The sequence below is a fragment of the Cyrtonyx montezumae genome, unplaced genomic scaffold (assembly GCF_038088225.1).
Source record: "Cyrtonyx montezumae isolate F1298 unplaced genomic scaffold, pur_monq_1.0 scaffold_0, whole genome shotgun sequence".
Taxonomy (NCBI): domain Eukaryota; kingdom Metazoa; phylum Chordata; class Aves; order Galliformes; family Odontophoridae; genus Cyrtonyx; species Cyrtonyx montezumae.
Window position 1 is genome coordinate 41,112,650 of NW_027071824.1, and position 16,550 is coordinate 41,129,199.

General features: G+C 39.4%; 2 protein-coding genes across 4 annotated transcripts in view; both read left to right on the top strand.

Moving 5' to 3' along the window:
* The window catches only part of HBS1L (HBS1 like translational GTPase), a 60,471-nt gene extending 57,245 nt beyond the window's left edge, over positions 1–3,226 (top strand). Inside the window, exons 17-19 of one of the 3 annotated variants that reach the window (XM_065733520.1) lie at positions 167–267; positions 1,147–1,291; positions 1,909–3,226. In XM_065733520.1, coding sequence (XP_065589592.1) covers positions 167–267; positions 1,147–1,291; positions 1,909–1,920 — 258 coding nt within the window. In that variant the 3' untranslated portion in view covers positions 1,921–3,226. The remainder of the gene's footprint in view (positions 1–166; positions 268–1,146; positions 1,292–1,908) is intronic. The other 2 variants (XM_065733512.1, XM_065733503.1) reach the window with 2 other exon arrangements.
* Positions 3,227–4,564: 1,338 nt separating this feature from the next.
* On the top strand, positions 4,565–15,766 carry ALDH8A1 (aldehyde dehydrogenase 8 family member A1). Its single transcript, XM_065733339.1, has 7 exons — positions 4,565–5,192; positions 9,333–9,480; positions 9,899–10,054; positions 11,420–11,569; positions 12,165–12,421; positions 13,178–13,339; positions 14,612–15,766. Exons 1-7 carry the CDS (start codon positions 5,055–5,057, stop codon positions 15,062–15,064), a joined length of 1,464 nt encoding a protein of 487 aa, XP_065589411.1. The 5' UTR covers positions 4,565–5,054; the 3' UTR covers positions 15,065–15,766.
* Positions 15,767–16,550: the final 784 nt, after the last annotated feature.

Sequence of the window (16,550 nt, forward strand, 5' to 3'; positions counted from 1 at the left end):
GGAAATAAGAATGCTCACTGAATATGAAGTAAGGACTCTTGCAAGAGAAGTTCTACAAGTATTTGTATAAAAAAATCAATCTTAAAAGAGCCATGTGTTATTGAGTACTAACACCTAGGATTTCTGATCATTTTATAAGATTTAATAACAGAAAACTATATTTTAGGTGCTTTTACACTATCAAACAGTAAGTGAACCTGCTACTATTAGAAGATTGTTGAGTGTCCTGCACAAAAGCACTGGTGAAGTGACAAAGAAAAAACCTAAGTAAGTGTTCTGAGTACTTAAGGATTACGTAAAAAATGGACTGAGTTTAAGTTAAAGTGGACTTTTCAAGCAAGTTCTATTAAGAAGCAATAATATGTTTATAAGGACATAAAAATGCTTCCATTATTTTTGCTGGTTTCATGTTTAGATTTCGTAGTGCTTTATGAATTAAAAAATTGTTTCCACTTAATCAACAACGTCCACTTGAGAAGTAAAATGATCAGGTGCAGAATTGAGTGAATCCCAAATCACTAGCACTGTGCTTAAATATATATGTATATATATATATATTCTTTATTTTACATTTTCTTCCTGAAATTGATGTAATTGAGGAAATGGGTTACTGGAAATTCTGCTACACAGTTGATCTGAATCAAACAGAACCTTCCCTTACAAGTTAACCTACAGGAATGTCCTTCTTATTTGAAAGCTGTATTTGGATAGAGACAAATAATCAGAATTATTGTTCTCCAGAAATTGCATGTCTGAGACTTACTGAAAGGTAATGGGAAGAGAAATCATGGCATCTATGGAGTAATGGATTGGCTCCTCAGTTATTGGTACTTGGGTTTGAAACAAGATTGATTTCTGCTGCATGTAAAAGCCAGGTGTTAATGGGATAATTCACTTGTGAACAATTTTCCAAATGTTCTGGTAGGTGCCCTTCTCTGGAAGTTTTTCAAGAAAAATCAGATGCCTTTTTAAATGATGTACTCCAAGCAAATGAGTTTTCAGTCTAGTGCCTTGGGTTATACTTTAAATCAAGCTTGTGCATCGCACTTCGGGCTTAATAAGTTTATTGTTTCTGATTATTTACTGTTCTCTTTTTCATTTATGCATGTATATATTTGTAATAGGTTTCTGCTCGTTTACTTTCAGGCTCCTGACTAAAGGACAGAATGCTTTAATAGAACTAGAAACTCAAAGGCCAGTTGCTGTAGAGTTGTATAAAGATTTTAAAGAGCTTGGGAGGTTTATGTTACGCTACGGTGGTTCCACTATTGCTGCAGGAGTTATCACAGAGGTATGGTGTTGTCAAAATGCAATTTCTATACTATAAAGTTGTATATCACTATTCTTATTACTTAATACCTGTAGATGTTTTTCAGTCAAGTGTAAGTGAAGCCACGAGGATAAATAAAATTGCTTTACTTTCTATTATGAGCAAAAAATACAAATGACTCTTGATCTGGCATTTAAAAAGTATTGATCTTTGACTTAGAAATTTAGAAACATTAATGAAGTTATGGTGTGACACTCGAAGCTTTATGTCAAAACTTGTAGTTAGAACTCGAAAATTTCTGGCTTCCCTCTGGTCTTCTAGAGGCTCTTTGCATTAATGCTATATTTTTGTAAGTGGAATCCAGATTTAGGGCTTTGATCTAACACTTATCTTTTGCTAAAATGTAACTTGGTGTGAGGTTGTTAGATCTATGATGTCCACTGTTTGTAGAATTGGGAACTACTAAACTCTTTGTTCTTTGAGTATTACTGTTTTAGTCCTTGTAAATCTTTTTCCAGAGAATTTCAGAGCAAATCATTTTTTTTTTCCATGGGTAATCACGTTGGAAAAAGCTATGGTCATTTTACAGCTAGTACTTGATTTTTCACCTTTTTTTTTTCATTTGCTTTTATTTTTAGATTAAAGAATGACAATGATGCCTGAACTTCCACAATCCAACCAAAAAGCAATCAGATATCCAAGCTTCCGTTTAAGAATCCAGTTACTTCAGCTGAAGGAACAAGTGCAATTTGTTGGAGGGGAAGAAGATGGTCACAAAAGTTAGTTTGAATTACACTTCTGAGGGAACCTTTCATCAGTCTTTCCCACTGCAGAATAAGATGCCAACTGACAAGAAATTGCTGATGTTGCACTCACTGATCAGAAAAGTCCAAGTACTGCTCCGTGTGGAATTTACCAGTTAAAGAACTTGATGGAAAAATATTAGGAAGTTGAATTGGGGTTGGAAAAAAAAAATGTGATGAATCATCGTGAAGCAAACTCCTTCTAGACATAAATTGTTTACATATTTTCTTTGATCTGCTTTTGCGCTGCACATTAATTCAGTAAAGTAACTTTGTTGGTCTAATATATTTTGAGGTTTGAGTTGAATGCATATTCAGGGTTAAATGAACTATTTACTTTGGGTTCAAGAGAATGGCGTGTAGTGTTGTCCCAGGATTATTTTTTCTGTCCCTAAATTTATTTAAAAAAAGAACAACAAAAAAAGGTTTCTCTTGCTGTGTTGTAGAAGTTGTGCCACCTTTGGCTAACTTTATTTTTTAAAATGTAAGCGTAATAAAATAACTTAGAGCATAAACTTTGACTCTTTGATCTTCTTTTATTTGAACACTTGTAAATTATTTTTTTTCCTTGCTTTCTGTAGTTCATAAGTTTATGCAAACTTAGAAGTGTATAATGCAGAACAGGCAAGTGACTTCTCCATTCTGTGACAATGATTTTCTCATGTGTTGCTCCTTTGTGCAGCTACTGCGCACATGGATTTTTTTCACCCAGATGCAATGCTCTTCTGAACAAAATTTGGCAGATTCGTCTTGGGATGTGTTGATGAAGCCAGATTGTTTTGCTTACTGAATCCTGTAGCTGACTTTTCAGGAAGAGAAAGGTGGAACCACTCAGCTGAAGAGAGTTCTGTAGGGTCAGATCCTTCTGACATCTCCAGAATAAATTCAGAACAGACATGCTTTACTACAGCTTACTTTCTGGGAACTGTGAGTGGTCTTCGGGTACTCACAGCATGATATTCTATGAACTGTAATGCAAGTGCAGAATGTGGAGCTCTTCAGTTTGGTTATAATGTGGAAGAGGAGCTGAAATACTTTAAAGCATTGGCCACTTGTTTTAAAAGAAACAAAGCTGTGCCTTGCATATTATATTAAAAAAAATCACTATGATCATTATTTTTGTTTGAACAGTTGTATTTGTGCTTGAATAGACTCTTGGAAGTGAAAAATAGCCTTCTTTACACTTGCGTGTTTTAGCCCTAATTTGGAAGGTGCAGGTACTTGACCATATATGAAAGATTGTACTGCTGACTGCATTCATATCTGTAGAAATGAATTATGTCAGATCATTTGAGTGAACGTACTTGACAACTGTGAACTGCTCAACATGAAGCTTATGACTTACACGTTATTTGGGAGGTCTTCTCATAGTCTTGAATTTGCATTTAGTTATGTACCAGTTTCAACATGCCAGACATGAAGGCTTCGCTGCATTAGTAGGATTCCAGAAGTTCATTCTGGCGGGTCCTGTATTGACCTTGGTCCACCTGAACTTGTGTTAAAAGCTAGAAAATATTAAGGTTGATTTTATATTGGGATCTAAGTTACTGCAAGCAGAAGAATGTGTATTAGAACTGAAGGCTTTGGTAAAATCCTTGCTCCTTGTGGACAAGGAAGTGTGGTGAAGAATGAACCTGAGATGACCCTTCCCACATAAAGCTGACATAAGTTTTGAGACTCAATATTCTGTGACTGCAGAAAAGTTATGACATACTTTGCCAATGTGTAGCTTAGGAGAGCCAGTGATATGGCCTAACCCAGTTTCAACATAATGCACTGCTTTTTGACGCTGATTTGGACTCTGCCCAGAGGCTCCACTTGGTTGATGAATAAATGTCCTGTTATTGGGCAACAAAGCCATATCAACTTTATTCAATCAAAATATGTTTGTATCTTGGTCTGTGAGAAATTTTACGGCTTAACAGCGGTTTAGTGATCAGAAACTTTCTAGGCTTCTGAAACTAGTTCTTTTCTAGCTCTCCAAATTGAGATTTTGGCAGTCTCCTGGTGATAACATGGTTCTCTCTAGCACAGATGTAGCCGTTTGAGTAAGTGTGGTGCAAGGAGATGGCATGCAATCTCAGCCATTTGATAGTCTAAGTGTTCTCTCTTGGAGAAGGATGTATTTTAAACAGTTGGTATTAGGAACTTTGTGTTCTTGTGAAGTTAAAGCAAAGCTTTAATTATATTTAGTAGGCTTGTCTATAGTAAAATATTTCCACTGGAATATCTAAGAAAGAAAACATGAAAATAAGTGTCCTGCTGCTTTTTAAGGAAAAAAAAAGTATATATATGTGGATTTCTGACAACATGCCACAAAGTGTCTGCACTAGGCAGGATCGTGCTTCTTAACGTTTGTGGGTGTTTTTTTTAACAGAAGAGCCTCTTGCAAGCCTCTTGCTTGTATTGCTTAGTTTGAGGATATTAGTAGAAAAGAGAGAAGTTTCTCAAGTGTAAAATCAGATTGGCAGAACTATTTTGAAGGTTACAAGGGTAAATATTGATGATAAAGCAAATGAGCTGCAGACAAACTATTCCAAGCCTCTTTTTTCTGTGCTTACTGATAGTAAGAAGCAGGTCCCTGGTTAGGATTTAGGTCTTGAATTGTTGTTGCAAAAGGAATTTCTACAGACTGAAGCTTGAAAAACTTACAGGGGACATAGGGGACATTTTTCTTCAGCATTTTATTTCCTGTAGAGATAGATGAACTCTTTTCATAGATGATAGCTGATTCTGTCTCCCTGCTTTAACTCCTACAGCGGGGGGGGATGGTCATCGTCATCACCGAGATGGTCATTTTTCCACCCTTTCCTCTTTATTCCTGCTGCTGTTGCAGTAGTTCCCTCTGACTTGCAAGCGAGTATTGCAGGGAAGACAGAGAGAGGGGAGGAGTTCAGATTTGCTGTGCAAATACGCACTGAACTATGAATCTAAATTGGCACCTCTTAGGAAAAAATCACTGATGAAGCAAGCTGCTAACAATGGCTCACTCAGAAGCTCTCCTAGTGCTGGAAAACTTTATAGCTGGCAAATTTTTTCCTTGTTCCTCCTACATAGACTCCTATAACCCATCCACAGGAGATGTCTATTGCAGGGTGCCAGACAGTGGCAAAGAGGAGGTGAGTACTATCCAAGTCCACAAACATGTGAAAATGTGAAATGTGTGTTGTGAGGTTGGAAGGCAAGGGATCAGAAAAATGATAAAGACTTTTAAGACTTAAATGAAGTCTTGATTATATTGTAGCATTGTGTTATTTATTGCTGCAGCAGCAAGTAGTGATTTTAATTTTTTATTCTTACGTTTTGCAATTTGAAAGTATTAGACTGAGTTGTAAACCAGTGTAAATCAAACAAGATTCAGTTCCTTCAGTAGAGTTGTTTCAGCTCACACAGAGATGTCTTGTATGTAAATTCACAGTAATGCTCAGACTGGCACTAAGTGTGAACAGATTGGAAGAGAAAGAAAAGGGTTATCGATCTCTGGTTGAATAAATGTTGAGGTACTGAATATGGGTAAATGTGTTCTGCCCTTTTGTCTTGATCATTTACAGTTGTCTTTTAAAAGGATTCTGGCCCTTCCACTGTGATATGGTAAAAAGCTTCAGACCTTTCTGGCCTTGATATTAGCAGCTGGATGTGAAATAAAGATGGTGAGGTGTCTGCAGTGAGTATACATTTCCTCATGAAGCAGTCTGTCTTCTGCAGCAATGTGGTGTTTCCTGGTCCTGTGCTCTCTGGTGGGATGAACCCCTTGTATGTCAACATAGCATTCATCAGGGGTGCTCAGCTTCATTGATGCCACTTTATAAGGGACCTAGAAGTGCTTAGCATAGTGCTTCTGGTTTGGCACAGAGGGCAGCACTAGAAAATGTTAGATGTAAAAGGCTTGGAAAACACTGTCTAGGAGTGTACAGTATTTTCATTTTCCAAGCAATCTTTTAAAACAAAGTGCTATTGCTATGTAGCTATTCATTTGCATTTCAGCCCTGTGGACATTTCTTTGCTTCTTTCATCAGAAACCTTTGCACTGCTATTTCAATTGGGTAAATATTTGCTAGATGCCATGACCAAGGGTTAAAGTGTAACAGGTTCAGTTTGCTAGAATACATCTGTGTAAATTTGATCCAGCCAGCCTTAACTATGCCTGGAAAGACTTCTCTTTGATGTGCAGGTGCAAATCTTCCTGTTCATTCATTTGCAGAATCATAAAGTTGAGAGAGGTGTGAGAGTGCCAGAACAACTTAACAAAATTAGGCTACTGGCCACGTTGTAGGTATCGGAGATCCAGGTACATGTGAGGAACATCGGCTTCTCTCTTCTCAGCTTAGGGGTTGTGCCATGCGTAATGTTTGGGTCATGTAGAGTTGACAAGTCCTTTGCTCCTGCCTGTAGATAGCTGTATCAAAGACAGCTTTGCAAAACTGGCATCCACTGCTGACTAGTGGAATATGCTGGAGGAGAAAGTGAAGGCAAACTGCTTAGAGGTTATCTGGAAATTGCAAAATAAGCATGAAGGTCCTAGTTCAACGAAGAACTTGATGCTGTTTTCTAACAAGGCTCTCGTTAGAACAACATCTTGTTGGTGGCTTTGGTTGGTTTAACTGGAAACTTAAAACTCAGTGGAGACAAAAAGCAAACCTGTTTCTGATCCTGGAGTTCAACATCAGGAAGACTTCAAGGGCAGTTTCCGTCAAAAAAAAAAAAAATGCAATGCATGCTTGAGCAGGTGCCCTGCATCTCCAAAAGACAAGGTGGTAGGAGCTGATAAGACCTGGCAAAAATCTCTTCTTAAAAAAAATAATAATAAAGTAAATCTTTTTAAGGAATCATTATCTTTTGGGACATCCACTGGGAAAGCAGGCATCATGCCACAAGGGCTATTTTGTGTATCTGGGTATCAATCTCTTATGATAACTGAATTGTGAGCTCTTTCTCTATGCCATTCTTGTGCACAAGAGGAAAGCAGAAGGAAGTGTTTCAGACACAAATTCATAGTTGAATTTTTATGCATGTCTTCTTCATGGCTCAACTTGTTTTTACTACTTAAACTGTTTTAACCCTTGTTCCCTTTTACTACTTCTGTATTAATTCTGCATTGGGAGACCTGAGAATGGCCTTTCAGAATCTAAAAGGGGGCTATAAAAAAGGGAACAAACTCTTTAGCAGTCTCTGTTGTGATAAGGGGAAATGGTTTCAAACTAAAAGAGGAGATATTTAAACTGGATATAAGGAAAAAGACTTTTTATGACAAGGGTGGTGAGACACCGGCACAGGTTGCCCAGAGAGGTAGTAGAAGCCATGTCCATGGAGGACAGGGCTCTGAGCAACCTGATGTATCTTTATGTGTTCATTTCAGGGAAATTGGAGCAGATGGCCATTAAGGGTCCCTTCCAACTGAAATGACTCCATGATAATCTTTCTTTTTGGTTGTTGTTTTCCTCTTGCTTTTTTAAACCAGTCCACTGCCACTTCATTCTTTGCCAATTTTCTGCTTGTCTATGAAGGTACTACCTCTTCTTCCTTCTAAACGTGCTGGAGGGTTAAAAGTGGTGACTCGAACTTCACATCAGCACTCTTAGAGCACAGAAGCACCAGAAGAGGGAACAGATTAGAAACAGCACCACAATGGCACCTAATGACGAGAGGGTGGAAGAACAAGTTAGTAGAGGTGATTTTGTTTCATAGGGCATAAACTTATTCAGGATAGGTGCCTGCCTCACCCAACTCACTCAAAGAAGCTGCAGTTCCCCTTTTCCATATCTGCTTTGGCCTTCCTCCAGCTGCTTGGTTGCTGAACTCTGCCTAAAGCCCAGAGTTTAGGTTTGTGGGCTTGGCCAATGATTTGTGTGACTTCTGTAAGCTTAGTTCATTTCCCACTGGCTTACATACTGCTACCAACCTGTCCCTCAAGCTCTGGACCTCATTTTAGGGAGACTGTAAATTCTCCTATGAATGAGGGAGGGAAAAATTGAAGGAGAAAAAAGGAGACAGGATCTCCACACGTTTGAGCTTCTGTATGCTCTTTTGTAAAAACATTATTGGGGTTTCTATAGATTACTTTACGGCTTTTATAGCACCTGTTGTTACCTGAAGGAGCAAATTTGAAAATCAATTCTGGAGAACATAGAAAGCAGTTTTCAGAGATTGCCCAGGAGCCAGTGCTGTGACAATATTAGCAGAGCCTGGAATCATCTGATTTATGTTCCATCAACATCTTTCTAATTACTGTCTTGAGTACATTTCCCAAAGCTGAAGACTTTTTTGATCAAAAATGATGGAAAACCAACCAAGAGAGCTTTGGCTAAAAGCCCACCCCAGTTCATGTGTTAGAAAATATGAGCAATTAAATGATTTGTAAGAAGCAATAAATAAATAAAGGGAAATAATGCCATTTAAATATAGAAAGGTTTGGGGTAACCATCCTAGTAATCTTGAGAGAATGGTGAACATCATCCAGAAGGAACTGCTTAATCAATAGACCCAGCTAATTTTATTTCAGGTGCTCAGACGAAAAGATTGATGGAGGAGAGAGCTTTCTATTTTATTTTAATCCTTTGAAGCTTTTAGAAAAGTGCTGGTGTTCTGCGAGTGTTCAGGCTGTAGGACCATGCAGAAGTTATGTACATCTCAAGCAAAATGCTGTAGAAACAGATATGCATAATTATAAACATACAATAATTTCATATCTTTTTTTTTTTCGTATGTATTTTTTCGTGTGAGCAACTCTTCAATAGACATTGCTTGAATGAACCAGGGGAGATGAGAGAGCAAATCAAAGGTTTAGTAGAACATGCAGTCTGTTCCTTCCCAGGCATGTTATTTTCACCACTGATGTCACTTCTGACAAGACCAAACTGTGGACGTCTAGGCTGAAGCTGCATTTGTTCTGGGAGATGTTTGCACTTTACCTCATGAGAAACAAGATTCTGCACGGGCTGGACCAATGGCATTTGCTGATGCCAGTTGACTTGTCTGGCATTTCCTCCAGGCCTGAAATGTTGCCTGCTAGTTGAATAGAACAGCAAGAGTTACAGTGAATTTCAGTATCAAGAACAGAAACTATCAGTAGCATTTCTTGAGTTAAGGGATGGTGTCTTGAGAAGATGAAAATGAAGAAGTCACATCTCTGAAGAGATTCAGTGTTTCCAAAAATGTGGTTTGAATTCATATCTCTCAATTTTGAGCAGATTTGCTGATTGTTTGACATCCTTTCTGGAGTGTTTCATTAATATTTGCCATTGATCTTTTGCTTTTTTTAGGTCGAAGCTGCAGTCAGAGCTGCCAAAGATGCCTTCCCAATTTGGTCCTCAAAAACCCCATTGGAAAGATCTCAGATCTTAAACAAATTAGCAGACCTGATTGAACATGACCTGGAAGAATTTGCCCAAGCAGAGTCAAAGGATCAGGGTAAAAATCTTAACTATTTATGTCAAACATAGCATCTCAGTGTGTATCTGAATGGAGAATATGATCCAGGTTTTTAGCATATGTGAGCTTGTGGTGCAAACAAGCATAAATTCTGTAGAAGTCACTGATTTGGGATTCCTGTGGCCATTCAAAGGCTTGCTTGTTAGATATTGCTAAGTAAGCATTGGCTGGAGTTATTACATATTTGTGATGCAGTGCTACAGGGTAGCTGTTCTTATTGATGATAATTATGCTATGCCACGCATTAGTTGCGTGCAGAACAAAAGACATTTCCCTCCAAAACATGTGAGCTACAGTTTTCAAAGTAGAAAGCTTTTTTTTTTTTTTTTTGGCAGTGGTGTTTAGACTTAGAGCTCTCTGCCCCAGTATCACAGCAGTTTGTTTGATTTTGTTTCAGGGAAAACAATTACATTTGCTAGAACTGTGGACATCCCTCGGGCAGTCTACAACTTCCGATTCTTCGCCTCTTCCATCCTTCATCACACAACGGAGTGCACTGAGATGGCAAGCATGGGCTGTCTACATTACACCTCACGGGAGCCTGTGGGAGTAGGTATGGTGTTTCTGAAGCATGGAAAACTGGGCAGTGCCTGCCTGAGACAACAAAGAGTTTTTCCAAACCTCACATTTGTTTGTCCTGGGTCATGTGCTACACATGGTCTGCTAAATCACGAGAAACTCCATGTAAATTCACTTATGCTGCTTTGCCTTAGAAAGAAAGTTTATATGTTGCCTTAAAATGTGTCAAGAATCATAGAATTTCCTGAGTTGGAAGGAACCCACAAGGATCATGGAGTCCAACACAGGGCCCACACAGGACTGCCCAAAACTCAAACCCCATGTCTGAGAGCACTGTCCAGCCACATCTTGAACTCCAGCACTTGGGGCAGTGAGCATTGCCCTGGGCAGCTGCCCACTGCCCCCTGGTGAAGAACCTTTCCCTGACACCAGGCACCAATTTACCCAAGGCTAAGCAGCAGCAGCTCGCAGTGCAGCATTTCGACTCGCAGATGCCTTTTAGCCGGGGAATTGCTGAACTGCACCGCTAGATGCTGCTCTCGCTTCAGGTATAAAGCAGCTGCGCTGAATTTGTGACAGATGGAGTCATATGGATACGACTATTACATAGTTCATATAATCATCTATAAATGCTTCGAACTCAAGTTTGAATTATTAAAAACGTTAAAATTGGCGAGGCTAGTGGACCCTTTAGAAAGTTTTTGTGACCAATGAAGAGTGTGAGTACTTCTGATAAACTTATTCATACAACTTCTTCATGATCTGTGAAGCTCCATTCCTACACACAGTATGTCAAGCAGCAAGAGATTCTGTGGCTTTTCACGAACAGTCACGTCAAACAATTGCAGATTTATTTTCTCCATTTCTGATTAATATGTAAAAGAAAATTATTCCCAAGGGCAGTTACTGGAAGAAGAAAAAAAAAAACCCACAAAAAAACAACTAGGAATAGAGCAATCTGTGGAAATAGCAGCTTTATTTTTTGTGGAAACAGAGAAATCTGTACTGTATGCTGTGCATGCTTCTTTTAATACTAAAATTGGGAAGAAATCTCTGAACAGTAAGTACCATAAAGCAAGAGTGGTCTGGGATAACTGAGGTTACTTCAACTTGCTGACAGAAAATTCACACAGATCAGTTGATGTGAATAGTCTTCATGGCTAGTCTTGCTTCAGTGGTCCTAGAAAACCATGAAAAATGTGCTGTGAATATTAGCTTCTGCCCCAAAGAAGCTGTGAAACTCAGTGTCCAGGTCAGCTTTAGGATTGTTTGCACAGATCCTTAAAATGATCCACTTGTGAAGAAGACTTCTAGCTGTAGATTTTTTGTACAGTTGTCTGGAAATACAAACCAAAGCCCTGTAAACTGTATTCCTGTATTCTGTGGTTTTCCCTTGCAGCTGGTTTAATCAGTCCTTGGAATTTGCCACTGTATTTGTTGACCTGGAAAATAGCTCCTGCCATTGCATGTGGAAATACCGTAGTTGCCAAACCAAGTGAGATGACATCTGTCACAGCTTGGATGATGTGCAAACTCCTGGAGAAAGCAGGTAAATCTCTGAGTATGTTAGGGTGGATGAATGGGGTGGAAACGTTGCAGAAATCAGAATGCTCAAAGAACGTGGGTGATGTGGTTTATTCTAACTGAACATCACACTGGAGAGTGAAAAACTCTCCCTGTGACCATACAATTCCGTCTATCCAACCACAGCTATTTCCCCGTTTGATTTTTTTTCACTGTCTTCTCATGAAAAGTACTCCTGTATCTCGTATCTCTCTCCCCCTTCCTGCACCCCACCCCCCCCCAACCCTGCGGGGATTTCCTATGTCCACAATGCCAGCAAAAGAATCATGAAAGCATAAGAGAGTGAGAACCAGTTCTTGCTACATTTGGAAAATTGGAAGGTAGCTGCTTCTTCCCTGTTATAGAATGACTGAAAATTAGGTCATTGATTGTGGATGTTGGCCAAGCTTGAATGAGTGGTAGAATTGTTTTTATTGTTTAACCTGTGACCGTGCTACCTAAGTTGAGGGTCAGTCTTCATCACTAGTAATTAGAAAATTCTAAGTCCAGGGATGAAACATGGGCAATTGAAACTTGTGGAGCAAGAGGATGTGCTCACTTTGTGCTTCTCTTCCCATGAGGGATGCCCCATGGGGTGGTGAACGTGGTGTTTGGGACAGGCGCCAAGGCAGGAGAAGCCCTTGTCTGCCATCCCGATGTGCCCCTCATCTCCTTCACGGGAAGCACGCTCACGGCCCAGCGGATCATGGAGAAGAGTGCACCATACTGCAAAAAGCTTTCTCTGGAGCTGGGAGGCAAAAACCCTGCAATTATCTTTGATGATGCTGACTTGAGCCAGTGCATCGCCACGACCCTGCGATCCAGCTTTGCCAACCAGGTGCCTCTCACCTCTGTACTGTGTGTTTGCAGCAGGAAGTGTGCATGTGTCAGTGTGAGCACATACATCCATACCTTTGATTCCAAATCCTAAACTGACAAGGTCCATTTCCAGGTTCTGTATTATGAGCAAACTCCAAGTAGAAAAAAATTGTGAATGTATTTACATTGTTCCAGGCCCTTTCTATGGCTTTCCATCAGAGCTTAACAAAAAAAGTATTATCCTTATCCCTCTCACAATAGATATATCCTTTCTTTCTCCGGGAAGCAGTTGCTTTAAATTGCTCCCTGCAATTAAGTGGAAAACTTGATTTGTTGAAACTAAATTAGGAAATTCTCCCTAAATTCTATCAGTATTCCTGTTCACATCCTTAGGAGAGATTGCCAAAGACATGAAACTGTATCAGGACAAGTGTTCATAAAAATAGCCTGCCATCAGAGTGGCATTTTCAGGAAATGAAGAGAGGCATCTGTAAGAAATGGAAATCTCATTTCCTACAAAAAATGTTGGAAAAGATAGAATGTTGTTAATGGAAAAAAGAGATTTGCTTATGTTAGTGAGTGACTGCACAATCCTGTTACTACTGTGGTATCTTCTCTCTTCCTTTTTGATCTGGGAAGAATCCTGCTTTGCTATGCTTGTGAATGCCATTTGCACTCCTCAGGATGCAAGAACATAAGTCTCTTTCTGGGAAACAATTCTTAATACAGAAGAGTAGCACAATGTAATATGAATTGATTTTGTTTGTTTTGGTAGGGTGAGATCTGCCTTTGCACCTCCAGGATTTTTGTTCAGAGGGGCATATACAGCGAGTTTGTGAAGAGGTTTGTAGCAGAGACTAAGAAGTGGAAGGTTGGGAACCCCTCAGATCCTACTGTTGACGTGGGAGCACTAATAAGTAAAGAACATCTAGAAAAGGTGGTATTACATGGAGTTTGTCTGATCTTATCTGTTGTTGGGTTATAAAAGGTGTTTTTAGAAGTATATGCTGTGTGGGATTGAAATTAAAAACCATTATAAGGTTTTCATTTGGTAAGGTTTCTGTTGCCTGTGACCTGAGATCACGTGATTTCTCTGAAAAATCAACTCCATGCAGAAAATAATTTAAAATAACTATTTTTCCAATTTGAAGTGGATAAACTCAAAGTGGATATGTCTAAATCCTGAATTTACGCTGACTAATCTTACAGCTAAACAATGTTTTCACTTATGTTAGCATTGTTTTTGCTGAGATCATTTATTGGCCTAATAAGAAAATCAACTGAGGTAAAACTTATTTTTATATCACTCTTAACACATCTTGCTAGCAGGAATTTGGAATAGCATGGGTGTAGGTGGTAGCTGAGACAACGCATAATTATGTCTGCTTTTTGTGGTCTCAGCCACAGTTCATTAGGGCAGATGCTTGGACCCCAAGGCAGACACAATCAGTGCAAACAAGAAGTTGCCAGAAAACCACAAATTGAGGGGGAAAGCCAAACCTCTGCTGTGCTTCTTGAGGCCTCAGCAAGATCTTCAGCCTATTCTATTGTGTGGTAGAAACACCTATTGCTTGAGGTCTTCTGTAGCACCATAGAGGACTTCTGTGTCTAGAATACAAAAGTGTTTAAAAGAGGAAAAGTTGAAAGAAGCACAGTGCTATCTCTGTGGTATTTCTATGGGGAGAGAAACAGAACAAAGGTTCTGGACCAGCAGAAGATTCGACAGCACATCCTGTGTATTACACATGATAGGAGCAGCTGTGGAACAGTTTTAATTGCTTATTGATGAGATTTTCTATAGGCTTCATGGCTTCATCATCCTAGTTCCATGTAACATTCAACAAGCCTGCCCTTGAGGCAGGAAAATGTTACTGATCCCTTGAAGTAATGAATGAACTGTGGCACAGAAGATATGTCAAATTGCCCAAGCTCCTGGAAGGAGGAGTACTTCGGGACCACTTGTATTTTCACCATAGGTCCTACCATTTTGAGAATAATTACTGACAAATGTCAATAGTGATGCCTGCTGGACTTTTACAGAAAAATATCAACAAAAGCTGGGGAATACCTCTCTACCACTAGAAGGGAAATAAGAGCAGTGTGATGCTGTTGGGGATATTCCTGGACTCCTGGGGATTTACCCAGACTTGAAAAGTGGGCTGTCAGAATGTTGTCCATTAGAAATGATATTTTCCTGCTTTTTCCTCAGGTGAGGAGCTATGTGAAGAAAGCACAGGCTGAAGGAGCCAGAGTCCTCTGTGGAGAGGGAGTGGATTCCTTGTCTCTCCCAGGTGGCAACCAGAAAGGCTATTTCATGTTGCCCACTGTTATTTCCGAAATCAAAGATGAATCTTGTTGTATGCAAGAAGAGATTTTTGGTCCTGTGACATGTGTGGTAGCATTTGATACAGAAGAAGAAGTGGTCAAAAGAGCCAATGGTGTGAAATATGGCCTTGGAGCCACTGTGTGGTCCAGCAATGTGGGACGCATTCATCGAGTAGCACGAAGACTGCAGTCTGGCTTGGTGTGGACCAACTGCTGGCTTGTTAGAGATCTGAACCTGCCATTTGGTGGGATGAAAGCCTCAGGTATAGGAAGAGAGGGAGCAAAGGATTCCTATGAGTTCTTCACTGAGGTTAAAACCATCACAATAAAGCACTGAAATAAATAAACACAAAAACGTTAGGGTAAAATAAATATCTAATTTATGTTACCTTGAATGACTTTCTGGAATACAGACTGCTATTAAGCCCATCTTTCCCTTGGACTTTTGTCAAGAAACATCAATGACGGCTGCAAACAGCCACTCCAAATGTTAATATTGAATGTAACCTTTCACTAAATGATATAATTGGTATGACCTCCACAATCAACCTATCCCAATTCAGATTGCTTGGTTGTCTTACTCTTGTGCATGATTTTTTTCCAAGTATTCTGGTCTCAAAAATCTTTCTCTATAAAGCAGATTGGGGAAAAATGATGTACAATTGTACCTGTGGCTGGTGAGTTACTGTGAGGGACAAAGACAGAAGTACATTGAGAAGTTGACATAGTAATGAGAATCAGCCCATTTCCATTATAAATAGCACATTCCATGTACCAATCCATCTTACACTTCATCGGTGTCAGGCAAGGACTGATGCTATGCACACTAAATGCCTGAGGCAGTACCTTGAATCTCTTAAATGGTATTGAACTAGAGTGTCATGAGATTTTCATGATATACAGAGGCAATAAGCATTTTAATTAAAATGTGGTTTACATTATGTTGCTGAAACATTCTGACACTTGTTCTCTAACTGTTCTAAAATTATAGCCTTAAGTCACATGTAGGACTCAGTGAGGATGTTTTTCACATCCTTGAACACTTGTCCAGAACAGAGATTATTCTTCATTAGGAGTGGCTGGGAGTGACTTTTAAGAGAAGTAGCTGTTGGAATGATAGGCTTAGTGAAGCAATGTATTCTGAAGAAGCATTAATGTTTCATTCTATAACTCTCTTCAGGTGTTCTCATGACCATATGATGGCAGCAGAACACCTGCTTTGTTTTTTAAACCCTTGATCACTCATTTTGCTAGAAGGTGGATGAGCCACTATATTAGTTCATGTGTTACTCTGCAATTTTTCTAGAAGCTTTTGTTTTATTTACAAATCCTGGTTGAAAAAGGAAAAGAAACTTTTAAGTGCTTCATTAGTTTGGGGGGTAGGAGTTTTCAGCAAGACCAGATGGGTATACACAATTTGTAGGTCCAGGTAGATACTTTTCCCTCACCTGGATCTGGTCTGTGGTTAGTTTTAATGGGCTGATTTTTTCTTTTAGGAGTTAGGTTTGGCTTGGAGTAAGACTAAATGGGAGATTTCCATGTATATGCAGGAGATAGAAAGATGTGTGTCATTTGTGTGTTTCTGACCCAAGATATCTTACAGTGAGGTGGGGACCCTTATGTGAGAAGTATGGGAGTGGTGGCTCTGTGTTCAGCATGACTCTGGGTTCCCTGCAGTGAACTCCTGGAGTACCACATTTGATCATCCCTGTGTCAGCACCACAGACAGGTAAGGGAGGCCTGCTGGTGCTACTGATGGTGTTTACATGCTATATTTTAAGAACTTTCCTATATTTTCTTCATTCAGACTAACAGCTTAGCAA

What these genes read in the sequence shown, in the direction of transcription:
- ALDH8A1 (XM_065733339.1), top strand. Translation starts at nt 5,055, where the DNA reads ATGGCTCACTCAGAAGCTCTCCTAGTGCTGGAAAACTTTATAGCTGGC. An exon ending in CAGACAGTGGCAAAGAGGAG is followed by an intron (nt 5,193 to 9,332) that starts GTGAGTACTATC and finishes TGCTTTTTTTAG; the next exon opens with GTCGAAGCTGCAGTCAGAGC. An exon ending in GTAAAGAACATCTAGAAAAG is followed by an intron (nt 13,340 to 14,611) that starts GTGGTATTACAT and finishes CTTTTTCCTCAG; the next exon opens with GTGAGGAGCTATGTGAAGAA.